A 23,043-nucleotide genomic window follows, 5' to 3' on the forward strand; every position below is an offset into this window, starting at 1 on the left:
AATACATAAGACTCCCAGAATATGCAGTAGAAAAGAGTTCTCCGCTCTCACTAAGACTGAAAAATTCTCCTTTTTATAATTTTAGCACACTCAGCATTGTCCAACAAATATTGCCCAATCGCTGAGAAGTATTTCTCCAAACGGCTTGTTTGATGGCTAATATTTAGATAACAATAAACATAACTTTAACACAACAATTTTTGTTACTTTACAATGTTACGTCACAGAGATATTCAAAGCACCGTGAGAACCCATGATAACAATCTCTGGGTTGGACTGACAGACCGCGGAAGTGAAGGTATTTGGAGGTTTATAACCGACCAGTCCTACTACAACCCTGTATACGAGGACGGTACAAGGAAAGAAGGTTACTTGTACAAATTTGCAGAAGGCCAGCCTGACAACAAGAAAGAAAACGAGCACTGCGCATCGGTGCGATACGCCACAAACGACTTGGACGACCAGTACTGCTCGACGCAACTCAATGGATTGTGCGAGATAAAAACAAGCAAGGATACTGTTCATGAGTAAAATTACATATTTTTTAAAGGAGTGTCAGGACAGGAAAATTCTTGTTTTATGTTTTTTCGACTTTAAATTATTGTTTTGGACTTTAGTAAGACATAATTTTTTTCTATTCAACATTCGTCAATAAACTATGATTACTATGTATATTTTTTGTATTTATATTGTTTAAAAGAATATATCAAAGTGTCAAAAAATGTTTAACTTTCTAAACTATGATTAACACCTTGAAGCCAATTTTACAAATTTACTTGAAACCGAAGTAGTTGAAAAAACATATAGATGACAATAAAGAAATATAAAACAAGTTGATAGTAGTTTATTTAACCGAGCGGTTCCTTCGTACACCAGGTCTTTGGATCAAATATTTTGAGCACTTTTGTTTTTCGTTCAATAAACAGTATTCAAAAGTATAAACTTGTTCGTATCACATTTTAGAATTTAGCACTTAGTTATAACTTTTTGAATTATTATAATTTACCTTTAGATCTTTAGATCTGTTAAAAATTGTTCACATAACCATACTTTCTTTTTTATTTTACGAAACTTCTTTATTAAAGTTGTTATGTAAATATTGTTATCTCAAAACTAAGTAAGCAAAATAAACAACTCAAACATTTACGTATTGTTTGAAGTATTAGTTTTAAATATAGCATTTTATTTTTCATCAGTTAGCAAAATTTTTTCGATTAGTTATCGGCCTAAACCTTAAAAAAAATAAAAGTTGTTTTGCTTTTTCTCCACTCAAAAATATATGAAGTTTTACGGGCCGACCTAAGATGTTCTAAACGGTAGCAATGTCATTTATAACTTGAAACCTTTACACATTTTTTACTTTTATGTTATAGCAGACACCTTTTGTATTAGTTACAATCGGTTTGTCAAAACTGTATATAAATTCTTCGTCTTAAACGTATTCTAAACAGATAATTACAATATATCGTAAACATAAAGTGAAACAAATGCTATATTTTCGAAAGATAATCATCGATAATTGATGAATTTATTTGAAAATTAAAGGCAGAATTATACACAAAAAGTACAAAAATATTAATTTTTATTTTGTTAGTTTTTTAATTTATGAATGAAGAAAACAAAGAAAAGTCACCAATCAGAAGAAAAAAAACAGAAAATAGTATATAGCTTTAACTAGTTGGCTGGTTTAGTAAAAAAAAATTTGGTTTACTATTTTTAGTGTTTATATTTAATGATTTCATGGTCTTCAGAAATAAAGTTTCAATTTTATGTCGATAAGAAGTATACATCTTTTTATAATTCAACTAGTTTTTCTCTTATAAACTAGAAACAGTTTTTGATTTCTAATTGTATTAGCTAGCATTAAAATTTTTTGTAAAAAATGTAATTTTTTTAAGCATACTTTAATTATGTTTTAAGTATGAGCTCATTGTTTTGAATATATTGTTCTGAAGCTATATTTAAGCTCAATTCTTGTACATATTAATTGTTACATTTTTAGTTTTTTCTCTTGCTTATTCTTATATCCGACAAAAGTAATGATAACTCATTATTTTACTGTTTTTCTTAATATTCAGAGAAAAATCTACTGTAATAGTTAGCATAAAAAACAATGTTATACGATGAATTTTGTTTGCTTTTTTATTGTAAGCTTCCAATTTTATTTTTGTTAAATTAAAACCTAGATAGGATTTTTTTGAATAGGCGTTTATAAACTCATACTTAGAATACTTTTAGCTGCAATAATTTTAGCAAGTATGTATATCTCAAAACATATTCAAGATTCACACATACATATAATTCATTTTTGAAAACAATTTTGATAAAAAAACTAACACACCAATCTGATTTTAAATATAATCCTTTATTGAACATACTTATAATTAAAATTTACTGTTTAGCTTTTTATCAGTTTAACATAAAATTTTTATTTAAGATAAACAAAATGCAGTCTATTAACAGACTTGTGTTTATAAAAGTAATTTAAAATATATGAGTGAAAATTAATTTACAGTTAAATTTATTCACACTCATGTTTAACCGAAACAATATGTAAAATCTGTATATAGCTGAATGTTTTTGCCAAATTACCACACAAGAAAATTTACTTTTTTTAATAAACTGTATGTTTAAAATGTCATTAACCGACAAGAGAACAAGCAATTTAATGTTACTAGCTCTATTTATAATGTCTTTTTTAACTGTAACATTTTTAACATTGTATTTAACAAAGAAGTCAGCACCAGGTTATAATTTATAAATTTACAACTTTTACAAAACTAAAAACTATAAAAATAAATGTTTTTTTTTGTTTAATTTTTAGTAAAAGATAAATTTAAATTTTCTAAAGTAGGGTACACAACAACGTGTTTTTAAACTCATAGTTTAAACTATTATATAATTAGAAAAAGCTCAAGACTAATTTAATATTTCTAGTTCATTTAAAAGCTACTTATGAGTCTTTAAAATACATTTAAAAGTATTGATATAAAATTTAACAACTTTTAGTTAATGAAAATGACTTAAATTGCATAGTATACAGTCAAATAATAATAAAGTAAAACTTTTAGATTTTAGTTTTATACTAAACTCTTTTGTATTAAACCAAACTGTTTTAATTGCATTAACAACGAGCAACAATTTGCATTGAACGAGGTATCGATAACGTACTTTATAGCATTTAAAATTAAAAGCTATTGTTCTTAACGTGTCATAATAATTAACGTATTTGATTAGTTTTTTTTTTGTTTATTTATTAGTTAATAGATGACTGTACTTGTATAGGTACGTAATTTAACAAAACAACTTTATCTAAAGTTTTTTACTAACACGTAAGAATATGAATAGTGTTAAAGTTATACTTTCTATAATGCAAGCACATAATCAGTTTCTTAACCTAAAAAAAATTATACAGTTAAAGAAGAAAAGTACAAATTCAAAATTACTCCAAAATCAGGTAATTTTGATCAAGCCAGAGAACAATGCGCTCAAATGAATGGGGACCTTATTACTGCTAATTTGCTACCGAAAGGACAAAAGTATCACAAGTTAGTTTCTCAAAAACATGTTTTTTTTTTTGTTTTTACATAACCGTTTGACCAAAAGCTTAAGTACTGTTTATAAAAGTTTATTATCAATATGTTTTAAATAAATTTAAGACTAGCTTGAAATTTAAAACTTTATTAATCCTAAAAAATCTGAATCGTTCTAGTATGAACTGAAAAATTTCCAGCCTGCATGAATATTTTACAACTCATTTGTATTCATTTAGACTTTAGAGTACATCAAAAAATATTATTCATTAACTTGAATAATTTTTCAATTTAACTTGAATAATTTTAAGTTAACCTAACCTTTCACTCAAAAATTTAGTACCGAAATTTGCTTTTTTACAGTCTTAGCAGGTGCTTTTCGCCTTTAGTATTGAATTTAGCCTAATTCTTAACACAAAGTTCTGTTACGTCACAGATATATTCGCAGTTTGGTGAATACCCACGATGAGAATCTCTGGGTGGGACTGACAGACCGCGGGAGCGAAGGTATTTGGAGATTTATAACCGACCAGTCCTACTACAATCCTATAAATGAGGACGATACAAAGAAAGAAGGTTACTTGTGGAAGTTTGCAGAAGGCCAGCCGGATAATAAGAAACAAAATCAGCATTGTGCAGTAGTGCAATACGCCACCAACGACTTAGACGACCAGTTCTGCTGGTCACTATTATCAGAATATCACGGGTTATGTGAGATAAAGGAGGAGGAAAATAAGCATAATTGAGTGAAGGGCGTTTAATACAGAAAGTGTATGTTTTTATGCTATTTTATATTAAACCTTTTTACTTTTCTGTTGACGTTAATACATCATGTTTTTATTTATTCTGAATTGTCTCTTTTCAATAAAACTTACTAAATACCTTAAAGACGACTAATTAAAGTAATAAAATACGTGTAGGTTATAATAAAAAATATAAAACAAGTTACTAGTTAGTATAAAAACAGTATAAAATAAAGTAGTTTTTGTAAAATTTTAAGTTATTATTTATCCAGTATTTTTGAAGCAAGTATAAAATATTAGTAACTGCTCAACTAGTTTTACCAATAATTTTGTTCTTATTTATACAAATTGATTAACAACTACACTTAAAAAATTAAAACAAGTATATTCAATTAGCAAAATTAGCAAAAAACTATAACTAATGCTTAAAAGTAAAAACTATTAAGTAGTTATATAAAAATATGTGTTTAAGCATTTTTGCAGGCCTTCATGTTTTTAAAAAGTATAAAAAACTTTATATTTAAAAGTACTTTAATTTTATTGCTTTCCAATGCAACTGTACTTTTATATTTATAAAAAAAATATTAAGAAATGTTTTTTTTAAGTTTATTTTTTATAAGACTAGTTGAGCACCAAAAAAAAGTTTCAGTAATTTAATTACTTTTTTTAACTTTTATAGAAAGAACTACATTTACCTAGTAAAAACTACAAGGGGTGGTAGCATTTTCTTATATCAAATTAAGTTTTCTTATGTTATAAAAAATTCTATTGATTAGTTATTTAAACATTTAAATGTAATTTTACAACTTTAAACATTTTTTTTCAAATAACAGTCAAATTTTCAAAAAATATCACACTTGTTTTAGTAACAATTATTAAGCACAATACTGCGTTTCCCCCCTTTTTCATGCTTGAACACCGGAAAATGCTCGTGTCCCTCCAACTTCATTCTCCTTCTCAAAAACTTCATCAAACTCGCGGACGTTTCAAAGAACTCGTACTTCCGCTTCTGATGGTCGTACATTCCACCCGAGGCGTCCTCGCCCCGATGGAACAACCCGCCGTCGCCTTCGCCCTCCCCTCCCACGCAATACCTCTTGCCGTGGTACAGGTGCAGCGAAATGTCGTTCCGCTTGAGCACCTTCATTCCCTCCATGTGCCTCATGTGCTCTTCGTCTGAATTTCCCGGGAAGCTGTACCAAGTTTGCGATTGGTTGGCGGTAGGGCCGTGCAACGCGCTGTAAAGCGAGCTTGAGTATTCCGGCCGCTTCTTCACGTTCGAAAGCTTGCTTATGAAGTAAGCAGGCTTTTTGGACTTTAGACTTCTCGAGTTTTTCTTTTCTGTTGAAATTTTGTTATACTTTTTGTTTGTCATGTTAAAGTTTTATTGAAACTTTTTTTTGTATGTTTTTGTTATTGGTTTTAAGGACAACAAGCTTACACAAAATTCATATTATATGTTTTAGTTAACTTAAGAAATTAAGCTGTAGAAAAAGTTTTAAAACTATCCATAACAACGCCAACAAACCATTATAAAACTTTAAACAATTTGTTTTATTATGAAAACTTTTTAATTTTATTGTAAAATTTTTATTGCAAACGCTCTATCTAAGCTTACACTATCATCAAATTTCGACTATTTAAAAAAGAATAAGAAAATAACAAAAAGTTTATAAACTTTCAAAAACTTGTAGTAATGTTTAAAATTAGTATTAAAAAAAAGTATTTAAAAAGAAAAGTTAATGGTTCATTAACAAACTAAATTAAACTTATAAAAGTTTCTTATTAAAATAAATAGATAATAAAATTACATAAGCTAATTTATAATAGTTAAAACATCACCTTGAAGATAAACTAAAATACTTTGAATTTTTAAAGCAGCCTTTAAACATTTATTTTCGTTTTTTAATATAAAAACTGTTGTAACAAACTTTTTAATAAGTACGTGTCAATATTAAAGAATACGCGACAAAATTTTTCGTTAGTACGTAAATAAGAATAAAGTGGTTGTGAACCCTCACTACATTTAAAAACACAAGCTTTTCATTTAAATAACTTTAAGGTAAAATTAAAGTTTACAATGTGTAGCAGTAGCGGCTTTAGGATTTTATTGTTTAGGCTAAAGTATGTTGTATTTCATACTACAAAAGTAGAATATTCATCGTGGTATAAAAATTCACAAACTTGAAAATATATTGTTATAAATTAGAGAATACTCAAGCAAATTTATCCGGACAGCGATTTTCTTTTTTTAGTTACAAAAACTGTCACAACACGAACAACAGTTTGAAATACAATGACAATAGTTTACAAGCACCATAAAAACTTAATTTTAAGTGAAATATAGTATTAATTAAACGACTGCTTTCAACAATTTAGCGGTAGAATTAAAAAAAAAAATGTTTTTTTAGCTTTAGTTTGTAGAAGTACGGCGGTCAACGAATGTCTGTATATAATATTTACAACTCATCTGTACAGAAGACTGCCAAATTTGGAACTTAATTAAAAAAAATTCAAATCTATTAGCTTAAGTGTATAGTAGCTAAACTAAAACTTAAGTTGTTTAATGTACTAACCTCTTATTCTGCAGAAAGTTTTCAGACGGGTCAACTCAATTCTTGAGTGCATTCCTTTTGTGACGTCATAACCCAAAGAAAGGGACTTCCCCCAATTAATAGTTGCCAGGATAATCATGTGACCAGAATTTTCCTCGACTGCCGTGAGCATCAGTTTAAACTTGCTGTCTCTTTCGACACTTTGAAGGGTCCGACCGCTTTCAGTTGTTGACACAATCACATCGGGAAGGTCTTGAAACTGAAAAAATTAAAAATTCTTAAAGTAAATATAAGACAAATTTGGTTGTTGAAGTTATTTTTTAATAACTCTGAAAACAGTGAATAAAATAAAAAATAATTTTACAGCCATACATGCCACAAAAAACCAACAAATAGTCTGTAATGAAAATTTAATTTAGTTGTTTAGTAGCTTATAAACTACCAATTATAAACTCACTTGAAGAGCTAAAAGCTTAAAACTTTTTAATTTGTTTAATAATCATACAAAAAAGACTGTTGTTTACTATGAGCCTGCTAGTTGATAAAAAAGACTAACCAAAATATGAGTAATGGAGTATTTGTTAGTTGGTCCTTCTATTGTTACAAACGAATCGTGCATATACCACGGATATGAGACACCGTCACTGTCATTACAATACTTGTTTCCTTCGTCAAGACTGCAGTGGTGTCCGTAATACCTGAACAGATGTAGTTTGATAAATTTAGTTTCATAAAAAACATTGTTAGAGGAAAATTCTAAATAATTTGAACCTTAGAAAGTTGATACATTTTTTTTAACTACTAACTAAAGTTTTGAAGATTTTTGAGCTTAAAGTTTATAGGTTCGAAAGTTTTAAAATATATGACTATTTTTTGAACTGATAAGCTCAACGCTTAATGAATTTTTTTTAGATAAAGCATTCAGTTAAAGTTGAAAATAAAGTTTTTATCGAATAAAAGCAACTAATTAAGAAATAAAAACTTTTTTAAAGTACTTTCTAATTAGAAAAAAACTAAAAAGAAAATAAATAATTTGCAATTTCTTATTTCATAAGAAAAACACCGTGCATTTTTTTTTAATGTATTCAAAAAAGTTGTTTATTAATTTTAACATAGCTAAGAGATCTTAACTGATTTACAAACTTCAGCTGCCAAATAAACTTTTAACTTAAGTTGTAATCATATTTACAAACAAATCATTACTCAAAGCTTAAATAGTTTATATTGGTAATTTTTAATAAGTTAAATGGAGTCTATATTGACTTTTTTTTTCTACTTTTTCCTAAAACTAAGTAATTAAGAAGATTTTTAAAACACTAACGTTAAGTTTTGTTCATAACTTAGTTTTCGGTCTTCTTTTTTCAACGCATGAATCCATCCCACCGTCCATATTTCACCGTCACAAATTGGCGGGAAAGCCACAGTCGCTTTGGCGTCGAAAATCGCAGGCATGCATCCGACTTGATCATACGTTTCCTGGACAACCAAAAAGTCGTCTTTGACGCTGTGCCTCACCCAAACACTGCTGTATATTTTTCCCTTGAGGGGAATTTTTTTACTATGTACCGCACTCAGAGGTTTCTCTTTGCTGAGCCATGGGCTACATAACGATAAATCAATCTGTTTTTCATTTTTAATAAGCTTGTTAACACGCGTTTTTGTCGTCTCAATTAGATGAGACATGTCCTCTACAGGTTGTGAAGACTCAAGGTGACATAGGCACTTTGAATCCAAAGTGGTGTTCAGAACATCATCCGCTGTCAATTCTCTTCGGGTGGGGAAAGCCTTCACAACATCGCAAGCGTTAGCAAACCTTTTTATTTTGTATTTCGGCATTCTTTTTTCTACATTTTTAGTAAGTACTGGATTTAAGCTTACTATACCGCCTAAGAATTCTAGTTCTTTTGATGTGTAATTAGGAAGCTTTAGTTTAATTCTTTTAGCTATGCTGTTTTTGTGTTTTGAGCGCTTGCTTTGAATTTTACATTCCGTTTCAACTGTTTTAAAAATAAATAGTGAATGCAAAACAAATATTGTAAGCACACTTACAAAAGCTAAAAATTTTATTTGTTTGTTTAAATATTTTAGTAATCTTATTTAACGTTCTATTGGTTAAATAGCAATTAAGTTTTGCGGTATTTGACGAGATCATTAAATTTACAAACTTATTTTTGGTCGAACCACGTTGTGCTGTCGAAACGGTGAGTTCTGATGGTGAAACGGTAAGTTCTGCTGTCGAAACGGTAAGTTCTGATGGTGAAAATATTCATTTTTGTTCTGATCCATGAAGTATGCTTTCACGTAGTCTGTTGTGATCATTGAGATCAAATTGCCTGTTTATTTAACATTTGTTGTTTAGTTTTCTTTTAAAGGTTGTATACAGCTAAAGAACAGAGAGAGGTTTTGGATACATTGATAAAATAACTGACAAAATAACATAACGACTTTCGGATACTGATCAATACATTCATAAATAGTATAAAAACGTCTTACTTACTCAAAGTTTCGCTGTCTAGTTCGCAGTCACAAGTGCTTTTCAGTATGTTTTCGATACTCGGGCGCACCTTTGGCTCAACACAAACCATTTGCTGTATAATTTGCGTGTAAGAATTGTTTTTACTTGTTAAAACACCTTCATCAGCCCACAAACAATACCGTTCGTCGCTTCTTTCAGCGAGCTCCCAAGGAAAATTCAAGTTTGTCATGTAATAAATACAGATTCCAGTCGCCCAAACATCGCCTGCTAGGCTCTTTTTGTTGCAATGTATTAGTTCAGGTGCCTTGAACTTCATATCTTTTCCAAGACCAACACTTGAACCTTCTGATGCGTAAGTAAGAATCAAATTTTCGTCTTGGTCAATTTTTAAATTATTCAGCCAAATGCTGCCATGAACTTGTTTGAAGCCGTTGTGTATAATGTTTAGTTTGTACAACAACTGTTTACACCATTTATTTCTGAGATGCTGACTTGAAAAAAATATTTTTTCTTTCAAACAAGTGTAAGAATTGTTTATTTTTGACGTTTTTGAATCCATCGAAATCTCTTTTTTGCAACTTTTAAAGTGTTTTTGTAGTAACTAGTATCATGGATGATCTAAAATTCCAGTTTTATTTTTGTAATCATTAAATCAAACTGAGTAATAGTTTTACAAAAGATATGTTTTTATAAAAAAAAATAATTTTGCTTGTTGTAGAAATACTTTATGGAATTTTAAGTTGTTTTGATTAAAGTTTATTAGTTTTGTCAATGTATTAGTTGATAATTAAATAGTCCAACTTTATGAAAAAAAAATTATCGATGAGCCTACAGATTGATATTCCAAGCTCGTTTATATCTTGTAAATAACTGTTATAGAAATATTATATTAAATACATAGTTTTGATTTATTGGGAAATTTAAAACAGCTTTACTACTTGAAAAACTTTCAAAGTCTACTAAGGAGGACACATTTAAAGCTTTAAACATATTTAAAGCAGAAAGCATACTTACTTTAATATTTTGTTTTAATAAAAGTTATATTTTGTGCACACTAATTTTAGCATAAGGCTGCTCGTAGGTATGAATAACTCAATTAATAGAAAGTTTTAATAGCAAAAATATCTTATCATCGTTAAAACACCTTTAGGACTTTTAACAGTAACTATTTTGTTGGTACTAAAAACAATAATTTATTTTTTCAATTTTGCCTCAAAAAATTTTTTATTAAGATTTAATTTCTTTAAAAGTAAAAAAAAATTATAGCCCAAAAACTTAATAGCTCCCCTTTTTAGGCCCATTTACAAAGCAAACTATATTTTAAAAAAAGCGGTTGTAGGTCTAATTTAAACCTAAATATTTTTTTTCTGAAATCTTTTTAGTATTAAACACATTAAAAATAAATTTCAAAAAAAAAGTAATTTATAAATTTATTTCAACAATTTTTAACTTATTTTTTCTATCATAATCTTATTAATTAGACCTACAACTCCTTGTTTTATCTTTTCATACATGTATCATTTTTTGAGTTGTGGCCCTTATTTTTTTCTATTACTTGAATTGTTATGTAACAAAGCTAAATTTTGATTTCTAAAAGTAAAGTTTTTAAATAGTTTAAGTTTAAACTCTACATTTTATAGTTTGAATACAAAATGTAAATTTTAGCTTTTTTTGTACATTTAGCAAAGGATAGAAAACATTAAGCTTTGAGTTTTAGTTAGCATATCTTATCATTGTATAAAAAACTCTAAAGTTTTTAATGATAAAATTAAGAAGAAAAGTATCCATAATCAGTAAAACTACTGCAATAAAAACTAAATTAATATATTTTAAATTTAAGAAAGATGTACAACGTAAATGAAATATATAATGATGTTTTTTTGATATTTTTAAGTTTATGACTTTTCTGTGATAAAAACTCTAAGTGAATAAATTAAAACTAGAACTGATAAAAACTCTATCTGATTAACTTAAAACTAAAAAATATTAAGTTTGTTTTTAAACTGATATATTCATACTAATTGAATTTTGAGTCACCAATTATTAATAGGAGATTGCTTAAATTTTGTAAAAAGTTTTTAAACAGTCTCATAATGATTTTTTTTGGCTAAAACTACTTTTTTAAAATTCATTATAAACGAAATAACTAAGTTAAAAAAATGGTAAACTAATATTAAGTGGGCAAGCATTTAACTATATCACAACTTCTAAAATTTTGTAAATATAACAAAAGTTTGTAAATGACATTTATTGTCTGTCTTTTAGTTCTACAAATGAAAATTAAGCACTATTTTTTACATGAACACAATTTGACAGTTATCTTCAATACTTTAAAAATGATAAATTGCTCTTAAACTTTATAGCTTTAAAAATCAAAAGTAATCATTTTAAACCAAGCATGAAAAAATCTGCAAAAATACAACAAGAACTTAATTAATAACAAAAAGGTGTAACTAAATAAGTTAAGACTTTTATTCATTTACACTCGATCAATTTACAAATAGTTCAATATATAAAAGCTGGTTTAACTTACACCATTTTATTATATTTCAGGTTTTGTTGATTAAATTTTACGCTAGATTTAATATAATAGCATTTTGTTTCACTAAAGCTAAATAAGTTTGAAATCATTTATATAGAATTTTGATTACGCACAAAGAAAACTATTTAAAGTTTTTGTTTAAAATAAAAAAAATACTGTGTAATTTGTATAGATAAAATAAGTATTAATTTTTTTAAATTTAGCTAAATTCTCTATGATAGTAATTAAACTTTGATGTAACTGAAAACATTATTAAATTGTTAGGTTCATTTTTTGTTCCTCTTAATAAATCGTATATATCCATAGGGCAACGCAATAAATAATTTAAAATGGCACATACTAGTCAATTAGGTGTTAACCTACTTTTCTCTATTAAATAAAATTATTATTATTACAAAGATACTTATGATAAACAAAGCATTTACAAATATGTTACTACAAGTAATTTTTATTCAGAAATGAGAAAGTTTATACTATTTTTGGCATCATTGAACTAGTATTAAAATAAATTGCTACAACTGACATCAAGTACTTATTAAATTTAATATATTTTGCTGTAACTTTTTCAATATGTGTTTCGATATAAAATATAATTTAGCTATGTTTAAACTTGTTTATTACAAAAACTTTGCGAAATACCCATGATAAATATGTTTTAAAAGAACACACTATGTGTAATAATTATTTGAAATTAAACCAAAGGACTACTACATCTATAACTAAGATCTTTTAAAATATGGAATAAATTAATTTTTTACATAAAAAAAAGAATTTAAAAACTAGTGTTAGATTCTAGATTTTTGAATACTAAGTTACTTGAAATAATACAAAGCTCTTTAACATATAATTATTTAAAAATCTGAAAGTTGTGATGCAAACATACTACAAATGTTTTTTTGTCTACTAACTATGTAAGAATTAACAGTCTGAGCTAGGATTCTAGTAAATGAAAGGAAATATAACTTAAAAAAATTAGATAAAACACTACACAAGTACTTAGAACAAAAGTTAAATCTTAGAGTTTCAAAAGTAAAATACTAATTGTAGACCTTTATAAATATTCTAAACACTTACTTAAACATTTAAAAAAATCATTAGATATTTTTCCATAACTTTGTTGATAAATACAAAAAAAAGAAGCAAGTGCTTTAAAAACACTTTAGTTTTATTTACTGCAACACTTTCAACTTTTTTATAAAATTCTATTTCAAATTTAATTAAGTAATTACTTTTAACAAAAGCAGACAATACATAAATGAAAAATGCAAAGTTTGGGACAAACTAATGTTTGATCAGTTAACGCGCATTGTTTACAAAATGTAATGAGATACCCTGCATTAATATAATAACCATTGTTTTATTGTAATTTATATTACAGCTTGTTATTGTGAATTTTACAGCTGCTTTAACCTCTTAATTGTATTACCCTAATAAGATTAAAAAGATTAGCTTTTTAATTAACTTTTTTCACCGTGACTAAATAATTGCTACTCTTAAGCTAAATGTTTTATATCTTTAGTAACTATAATATAAACTGTTTTGGTGTACTTTTTAGAGTAAATTAAATTTGAAAAAAATGCAGTTTTTTATATAAAGTCAATTTACATCAGTAATGTAAAATCAATTGGTTTTTACAAAGTTTTTAAGAAAAATAATTTAAAAATTTCTGAATGAACACAACAAATCCATTACTTCATTTTTTATTAAATTGGAAGCGTTTTGGGGCTTAGAAGACACTTTAAAATAACAAATGATTTAAAATACTTTGACATATACTAACTAACTCAACCTTTGTTCTTTATTTATTTATATATAAGTTTAAATAAAACAAGCACACTGATAGTTTTTTTATATAAAATACTAAACAGCCTAATATTATATTATCGGTATGAAAACATACTAAGTTTTTAATTATCAACTAAAAATCTTAAGTTTTTATTTAAAGTACACTAGTATAATATTAAAAATTAATAATTAAAATATTAATTTCATGTTGGTATTTTACAAAAAGATAATTTAATTAAAACCAAATTTAAATGTTGAAATCAAAAATATTTAATCAGCTACAATTTTGTACAGTAAGATGATCAACAAAAAGGTTTAATGAAATTTCAAATATGAAAAAAGTAAAACAATTTTTGAGGCAAGTAAAACAAAAAGGCCATGGGTTAACAAAAAAAAAACTTTTGAAACAAACTTAAATAGAAATTACCTAAATAAAAAAAACACTTAATCATTAAGATCAAGATTATTGCTTATGAAACTTGTCGCCTTTGAAATAAAATTTTCATCTTTTTCATTTACAAAGTTTTTCTTGTAAGTATCAGCTACAAAATCAGTCCACATTTTTATCATTTCGTCACCGTACTTACTCATTAATCTATAAAATTTTGTTTATTTTAAAACATTGTTAGTTTCAACTTGATAGATAAAATAATTCTTTAATCTTTTCTTTTTAGTGTGTAAACGAAAGGAAATAAACTAGTTTTTATTTATGTTTTTTAAGTATTAAAAAAATACACAGATAAAAGATCTAAGTTTAACTGTTGCATTTCAATAAACGAGAACTATTTTAAAAACAAGTAAAAATAAAGCTGTCGTAGTATTAAAACAATATGTCAATATCGAATTAAAATTAAAATTTGATATTTTTAAACGTAGCTTTAGTAATAGATAAGACCACCAGTTAGCAATTTATTACTATCAATTTTTCATTTTACAAACTAAAATTTGACAAAAAAGTGGTTTAGACTAGAGCTTCTTAAAGGGTGGTTTTCAAAAACATGTTATCGCCCCATTTGGACTACTTCAGCAAGTCGGAGCCAATGTATAGCAAGGGGCGATATCTAGTAAGGCGGCAGCAACAATTTTACACTGGAATCTATAGTGGGGTTGTAATTAAAAGTACATAAAAAGGTTTTAAGTACAACTTACCAACGATTTGGAACTTACAAAATACACTAGATATGCTTGGGTTTGGAATTTAAAAAACTAAACTAAACATCATGGTGTTTGTAGTGAAAAGTAAAGAAAATGGGGCGACACAAACAAGTAACTTACACTGGACATTATGAGGTTTGGAGTTTTGAAAAACTTAAGAGTAAAAAAGTCTCATGTTCAATTTACTATAAATTTTAAACTTTACCATTGGATTTGTTATGAAGGAAGTTGATCTTTGTTTTAGTTTTTTTTAAGGAATGATTATGAAAATGAGTTTGGAAAACTCTGGTTTAGACTAACGAGGTAAAATGAAAATCTACATACATATACTATGTATGAAACTTACATTCCAAACAAGAAGCCACCGATTTGCAGCGGAAAGTCAACAAACTGATGCACCCGTGACGAACCGGTAGCAAGCAGCAGCACCAGTCCAAACAAGTAGAACAGAACAGTTGCCAGCATCAAGTCGTCGCCTCTCACGTGCTCCCTGCTGTATGGGAGGTAGAAGGACTTTCCTTGTTGCTTGTGCAGGATGTATGCCAGCAACGCTGCTATTATGCCTGGAACAAAATTGAGAAAAATAGTTGAAACAGTTCAGTAATCTCAAGTAGAAATTAACTTACTATAAATTGTGGTACGTAAATGTTAGGTAAAGTAAAACAAGAAATAAGTTTATTATTTAACTGATTATTTTAAATCTCTAGTACGTATGAAGATAGTATACCTAAACTTACAAATTGTAAAAAGTCTGACCATTTTACTTTAGGATAGGATATATTAATTAAAAGTTGTTAGTAAAATCAAATTACTTTGGGGTAAAACCTCGTAAACTATCTAAAGTTATCAAATTTGATGGGTAAACACATAAAAACGATACGAAAATAAAAAAAACACTTAAATATATAATATAAGTACAATAACCTGCCCCTTAGGTAGGCTATGGCGGTTAGGTACGGACTTTTGCGCTGGTTCAAAGTGTGTGCCTAAGCGGCAGGTTACTGTAGTTAACAAAAGAAATATATTTACTGAAATTATTTTAGAACTTAAGAAAATAAGAACCTGTTCCACCATTAGAACGCAGATAAGAGTTATTTGTAGCAATTTTGATGATTGTGCCGAACAAGTTGGAAAACACTGCTGATGATAAAACGAGTGGTAGGATTTGTACTGTTGTGTTCTTGTCCTGTGTATAATAAAGTTGCACATAAATAATTAGTAGAGTATACACGATGTTGTGGAACAAAAAAAGTTACAGCAGTTTTTTTATTAAAAATTGACATAAAGTTTTTAGCTTGAAATCAAAGATTAATACAATGCAGAAAACGTTTACGTTGTTTTATTAAAAGAAAATTTAAGGAATAAGGTTTCCACCATGTTTTTTACTATCTTGTGTTGTTTTGTTGTAATTTTTCTTAACTGTCAGAAGGTTTTTTCTGCAATTTAACAGAATTTAAATTATTTTTCAAGATTTAATGAATCAAATATGGTAAGTTCAACAGTTTCAGTTTGAAAGGTGCAACCTAAAAATACGAAGGAAAAATTGTTTTACTAAATGTTTTTTAAATCTCCTTCATCTTCAATCAATCTTTCTTAAACATTAACAGTTATTTATTTAATATATTTATACAAGATAATGTACAGAAGTATCTATAAATTTTATTAAGTGTCCCTTTATTTTGGTGAATTTACTGTAAGTTTTGAACGAAACTACTTATGTTATATATCTAAAATATGAAAGTTTTAGTACTACTTCAAAAATAATTCATGAAAATTTTAATTCTTTAGCTTATAAATTGTATAAGTAGATAGATTTATAGTGAAATTATCAATTTAAAAAAAATTACAATGAAAAGACTATGTTTAGGCGTTTGTATCAGAAAAACTTCACAAAAACTAATACATCTTGAAAATTGATTGAATTATGTATATTGTACAAAAAGTTACTTATAATTCATAGGTTTAACTTTCATATCGGACTTGATGTCAACTTTTGTAAGAAAAGCATTGACCTCTCCTACCCCTTATACAGCTAATAGTGCTATTTATTTGGTTATTTCTTTTCAAATAATTATAAATTTTATGTGTAAATTATAAAGTTGAAGATCCTTGTTTAAATAGCAGCTAGATTACCAGCAAGGTAAAAATGAAGCTATTTTACAAAATCTTATCGAATCTTAAAAAATTAAGTAGTTGTATTTAATTAAAGCACAATATTACCGAACATTTTCATAATAAACAACTAGAAGTTTCACAAAATCATCTACAAAATAAGTTAAAGTTAAGTACACTGGAAAACTAAAACTTTTGTTTACACTTATATTCTGCATAAATATACAATAAAGTAAGTCAAAAAAAAAACACAAACTAAAATAATTTCATCTACATATTTAGAAAACTTGAAACCTTATCCAAAAAATTAAAGTTTACAGTGCATTTTATCAGCTTAAGTCAAAAAAATATATACATTTATACCTTTCCAAAATAGACATGAGGACCTAGCTGCTCGTACATGATATTCATTAAATAAAATGATTGTAAAGAAAACATCAAGTCTTGGAAATTCTCGTGCATAAGCGTTGATGATAAACTTGAAATTGTTCTATGCCTTTCTATGTGAAAACATACTTATAAAGCACGACATTTATTTAAAAATAATTTAACTCTAAAAAATAATCAGGGGATTATTCTTATTTTAAAGAACTTTTCACAGACTTTTTAAATTTCTTCAAGGACTTCTGATCTTATTCAGGTTATTTGAAGTATAAGTTTCCTTTTCCCTTTTAATAGAAAATTTAACTTGATATTAAAAGGATGTTTTAAATAGCAATAGCTTTAAATAACTTAAAAAATACTGTATTGCTACTTTTAATATTTGTTTTATTCCATGGCAACTTGTTATTGATATTTCAAATCAAGTTATCTTAAGTTCTTACTTCAACATTGTTTTAAAGTGTTAAGACTTATGCCACATAAAAAAAGAGTTTCCACCAAAATTTAATAAGATTTAAGGTTGACAAATTGAAAGAATTTTATCTGCTGGAACGATTATAACATTTATAGAAAATATTTTTTCTCAATAGTTATTTTAGTTTTTTTTGCTGATAAAGTTTAACACTTTATTTAACTGATACAAAGATTATGATAAAGATTATGATAAAGATACCAATACAAATTATAATACTAAATATATGGATTCCACAGAACTTTTCCTTTTCTTATCTACTGTGCCAGATGTTAGAAATAGAGAACCACTGACTTAAGCTATTGCTTCTATTTATTTTTCACTTATATTTTATAGAGTTTTTATTATTATACTTCATTTAACACAGATCTAAAGTTTACTTTTCTAGAACAAGATTATATCTAACTAAACGTTTTTGTGAACATTCAATACAGTATATGTTGTAAAGAATCTATAAACTATAATGACAAGATAAAAAGCATTTGCTATAAACACTAGAAAACTAATTGCAAGAGAAGGATTCTAGTACATTAATAGAACAAAAAATGATATTATAGGTTTTCTAAATACTTTAAAAAGACTTAATCTTATACATAATCATCCATAAATAAATAAAAACCAAAATAAACAGTTGCATATATAACTAAAAATTGGTCAAGCAATAAGCAAACAATTAAAATCATGGGATATCCAGAGTTTATATGACCACTTTAATTATGAATAGAAAAATCCAGGGTTATATGTATAAATAACAATCCTGTTTTAAAACAAAGAAAAATGTAAATCTAAAAAATAAGAAACTAGTATTACATTTTTAAAGAAAAGATAGGTACAGTTTTATAATAAAGCAGTAGAAAAAACTTGGTTTGATAACTTCAATTTTTTTTGTAAATATTTTTGAACACATTGCAAATAATAAACATATTGTATTATTACATAATTTTATATGAATTAACATACAGTTTTTAAGCTTTTAAAAATAAACAATTAACCAAAGTAACTAATCAGTAGAAAATCTATTTTGATTACTAAATATAATATTGAAAGGTCTGAAAGTACAGTGACAAATAGCTACATTAAAGAATTTGGTAAACTGTCAATTAAGCTCAATTTCTCAAGAATTTAGCTTGTATATTTAGGTTTGGTTCTTAAAAAAACTTAAGAATTTTGATATTGAGCATGTCTTATTATTTTAAACTAGCTATTTATTATAATATATAAATATTTGGTACAAGAGTTGCTACTAGTATCAAAAGTTTGCTTTTTATGTAAGTACATTTAGTTTTGTTCAAGAATAATCTTTAATTTTATGATTCACCTTATTTATTCTTATTTAATCTTTTACGTTGAAAAATACATCAGTCTAGAAATAACAAGTTAAAAAATTTTATATCAAGCTTGTGTAAAAATTTTAAGTTAAAACTAAAAATTAATGTTACAAGTAAAATACTTCACCATAAAAAGTAGTTTCTTTCTTTTTACAGATATGTGTTTATTTTTAGTTCATTAATTAAAGTACTGAATATTATAGCTGTTCAGTTTAATATTATATTACTTAACAACACTGTTTGAAATCAAAAACAAAGTCATATATTCTAAGATTTTAAAGCTTACTCAAAGAAAAAATGTTCAAAAATTCAGATTATTCCACAAAATATCAAATTCAATGATTTTCCATGATTTTTTTTTGCCAAAATTTTAAATTTGATTACTTTCAAGGTTCAAGATTGTATGACCTGGCCACTCTGAATCAAATCAACATAAATAATTTATTATTTTGTTAAAAAATATGTTTCATATACAAACAAAAACCTGGGTCACAACTTGTAAAGAAATATTTGTCAAAGACATCCCTGTCCCTGTTATCAGAACTTTGATGAAGCAACAAAGTGATGAATGATCCGGCTCCGTAGGCTAGGACTAGAGAGTTTGGTTCTCTGTTCAAGTCTTTGTCTGGATTTTTAACATCAGCATTTGTATCAACTGACAGTTTCTGTATTGTGAGATAAATTTTAGAGACAGGTTAAACTTTTCACAACAGTAAGGTAGAAAAGTAAACATAAGCTTTTTAGTATTATGTAAGACTCTATTTTTATATGGAAATGACTCTCAAGTTAGATAAGTCTACTTACAACAAAATGATTTTATGCTTGAGCATAAATAAAAAATAGCTTAAATTTATGTTTATTCTTTGAATTTACTTTTTTTAATAATAAACTAAACAAACAAAACTGTAATCGTTAAAATTTACTTTATGTAAACAAAAAACAGTTTGTCTACTAAAAATACTTTACTATAAAACTGTTTCCTATTTCTTTATTAATATTTTTTCTGTGTAAGTTTATTTTAATCTCTAAAATTTTGGCTTACAGCACTGTCAACTTGATTTAGTATAATTTTAAATTAGAAAATCAAAGTAAATTTGAGTATTAAACAAAAACCTTAACTAATTTCTCTGTTTAATTTAAGTATATCATTCAATTTTATGAAATCAAAATCTAATCATTTGTACACCATTTTCCTAAGAATAAGCTATGTGTTTACGCACAAAATTGTAAACTTTATAATTAATATAAAAAAATAATGAACAAAATTAAAAATAATAAAAATTTTCAAAAACTTTGTGTCTTTTTTAATTAAATAGTATTTTACCAGTTTATTACTTAAAAAAATAATTTATTAAAAATACATTTCAATGTTTATAAACTTAAAAAACTGAAGGAATCTATAAATCAAAACAAACTAACTTGGGAATCAAATTTGACTTGTAGATTATTGAATTTAAACAGATACTTGTTTCTCCTTTTCATATCTTCCTCATAAACTGCTCTTGCACCATACGAAGTGAAAAAAATCTAAGTTTTTTTTTTATATCAGTGAACATATAAAATATTTATCTATATTGTATGAAAAAAAAAGCATAAAAACAAGTGTACATTAAAAACACTGTTTTATATTATGCATATAAATAAAATTTAAATTTATTTAGTAGAATTTTTTTTTCGAATATTTTAAACTAAAAATATTTATTACAATTTATAAAGTTGGACTTAAATAAAACGACTTAAATTTTGAATAAAACAAACTAACAGAAGATGAAAACAAAGCTTGTTTAGCCATCAACAAACAAATTCCACTGCTTATTCCCAGCTGGTACTTAACATTTGAACCACTTGTACATACTTTATAAGCCTTTCTAGTAAATCTGCAACAATTCTGAAAAACTCCAAGTGACATTTTTTTTTGTAAATTAAAAACTGCTCGAAAATATCTAAATCATATAAAATTTAAAAATTATTTTAAAATGTACAGAGTTCAAACACATTTCTTATATAACAACTTTCATGAAAACTCCTTAAAAAAGATCACAAAAAATTTAAATTTTATGTGTAAAAACTCTAAGAACTATTTACTAGTTAAAATTTTCTATGTGTTTTTCAATAAAAGCAAAATTATTAAAACAATATCATTCTTGACTAAAATATATCAATATATTTATTTCATAGCAACATTAGAAATTAATTTAATCAAAAACCTACTATTTTAAACTTAGCCTAAATTAATTGATTAAAAGATAAAGATTTAGGTTTCTAAGGAAGCTTACACTTACTTCAGGCTTTTAATTTAAGAACTTTTTAGAAAACAGTAAATAAATAAAGTATTAACAATTTTTTATTAAACATACATTTAATTTATTTCAAGCTGTAATAATGTATTACATATTTTTAGAAGTAATTAATTTTTAGTATAACAAGTACTACAACTTAAAACTTCTATAAAACTTAAACTACTTAAATTCACTGTAAACAGAAAAGTTGATTGAAAACAATACCTAAGCAGCTTTTTATAAAAAATATCTACATATAAAATTTTAAAGGTAAATTTTAATTTCAAAATATATTTAAACATAGCTCAATGCTTCCACAATTAATAGAAATCTGTTTTAAAATATAAAAATAATTTCATCTTGTCTAAAACTCTCATTAGGTCAGCAATTATAAATACTTGCTAAAATGTTGAATAACAAAATTGAGTTATCTAATTTAAATTGTAAAAAAAATACCTATTTTTGTTTCAAGACAACATTGCCTTTCATTACAACACTTTCATCAACAGTACAAAGCAGTGAGCAAAACACAAACTTTCTCTTGATGCTTTCCACTTTTACATTCACACAAACGTTGTCATTGACAAACAAGGGTTTCACAAATACCAGTTCTTGCTTGTAGAGCAGAGAGCCGTGGTGGTTCTTGCCAATAAGACCAGCTACAAAACCATTTAGAATTGAGCCATGAACAACCAGTGACTTTTTGGCAAACATTTCTTCTACAAAACTCTCATTGCAGTGAAGCGGATTTGTGTCTCCTGATATTTTTGCAAAGTTTAAGACATCCCTTGCAGAGAACTTTGTGACCGCTCTTATTTGCTGGTCTATTTTCAATGTGCTGCTGTGTAAACTATTTGATAAGGTTCGAAACTTTAAAATATTTACTTGTAACACTTTGAATAGCATTATATTAGAAACTTACTAATTAAGTTAAATAATTTTCTGAAAAAATATACATGGTGAGAACCTTTTGAAGTTGTTAAATTATTTAATAAAAAACTAAATTTTACTGTAAAATAAATTTTTAAATGTACTACTTTTTAGGACACAACAGAGGGGGTAGGGCACTTTTTTACAAGCATAAATCATCAGGTTGTCAACCTGTAAAAACATAATTTGAATAGACATTTCTAGGAATATTAGACAGACATTTCTAAAGTTGCATGAAATTAACAACATTTAAAACGTAATCTGCATAAAAATATTCTACAGTTGCTCATCACAGCAATCATTAATAGTCAAAACAATAAATTACTCATACAAAAAATAAAATCTCTGTAACTGTAAAAACAAAAGAGATGCCTTGTTGGTAACAAGTGTAATATAATATCTGTAATACAAGAAGCCAAAGTCTCTACAGAAATCAATAATCATATGCCATTCACTAGTTCAACAAAACACCATTAAAAACAAGACTTTATGAGCACAAACCATCTTTTTTTAAATATACAAGAAAAAAACCTATTAACTGCAACTAATAGTAAATATTTTTGCACATGTGTCAAACACTGGGTTTTAATTTTGCCCATTCAATTTAAAAAGTTTTAATAGCTGCCACCAAGCAATACAATAGGAATTTGAACGAATATAACATTTAACACAGTGCAAAATAGAAAATTATCAAACAAATTAAGATAAAAGATAAGGCTCAAAACATGTGTAAATTATGTTACTTATAAAAA

The 23,043-nt window shown here is 26.3% G+C and overlaps 2 protein-coding genes across 2 annotated transcripts; both read right to left on the minus strand.

Annotated features, from left to right (window-relative positions):
* Positions 1-14,030: 14,030 nt before the first annotated feature.
* LOC145840737 (uncharacterized) lies at positions 14,031-21,019 on the minus strand. Its single transcript, XM_082948063.1, has 7 exons — positions 20,845-21,019; positions 20,502-20,609; positions 19,567-19,747; positions 17,265-17,401; positions 15,852-15,975; positions 15,136-15,352; positions 14,031-14,229 (listed from the first exon to the last, which is right to left on the minus strand). The coding sequence occupies exons 1-7, from the start codon at positions 20,989-20,991 to the stop codon at positions 14,079-14,081; spliced, it is 1,065 nt and encodes a 354-aa protein (XP_082804189.1). The 5' UTR covers positions 20,992-21,019; the 3' UTR covers positions 14,031-14,078.
* A 798-nt stretch (positions 21,020-21,817) lies between these two features.
* On the minus strand, positions 21,818-22,267 carry LOC145841288 (hydroxyacyl-thioester dehydratase type 2, mitochondrial-like). Its single transcript, XM_082948654.1, has one exon. The coding sequence runs from the start codon at positions 22,265-22,267 to the stop codon at positions 21,818-21,820; it is 450 nt and encodes a 149-aa protein (XP_082804780.1).
* Positions 22,268-23,043: the final 776 nt, after the last annotated feature.

Source organism: Thalia democratica, chromosome 7 (genome assembly GCF_965202585.1).
Source record: "Thalia democratica chromosome 7, ktThaDemo2.hap1.1, whole genome shotgun sequence".
NCBI classification, from domain to species: Eukaryota; Metazoa; Chordata; class Thaliacea; order Salpida; family Salpidae; genus Thalia; species Thalia democratica.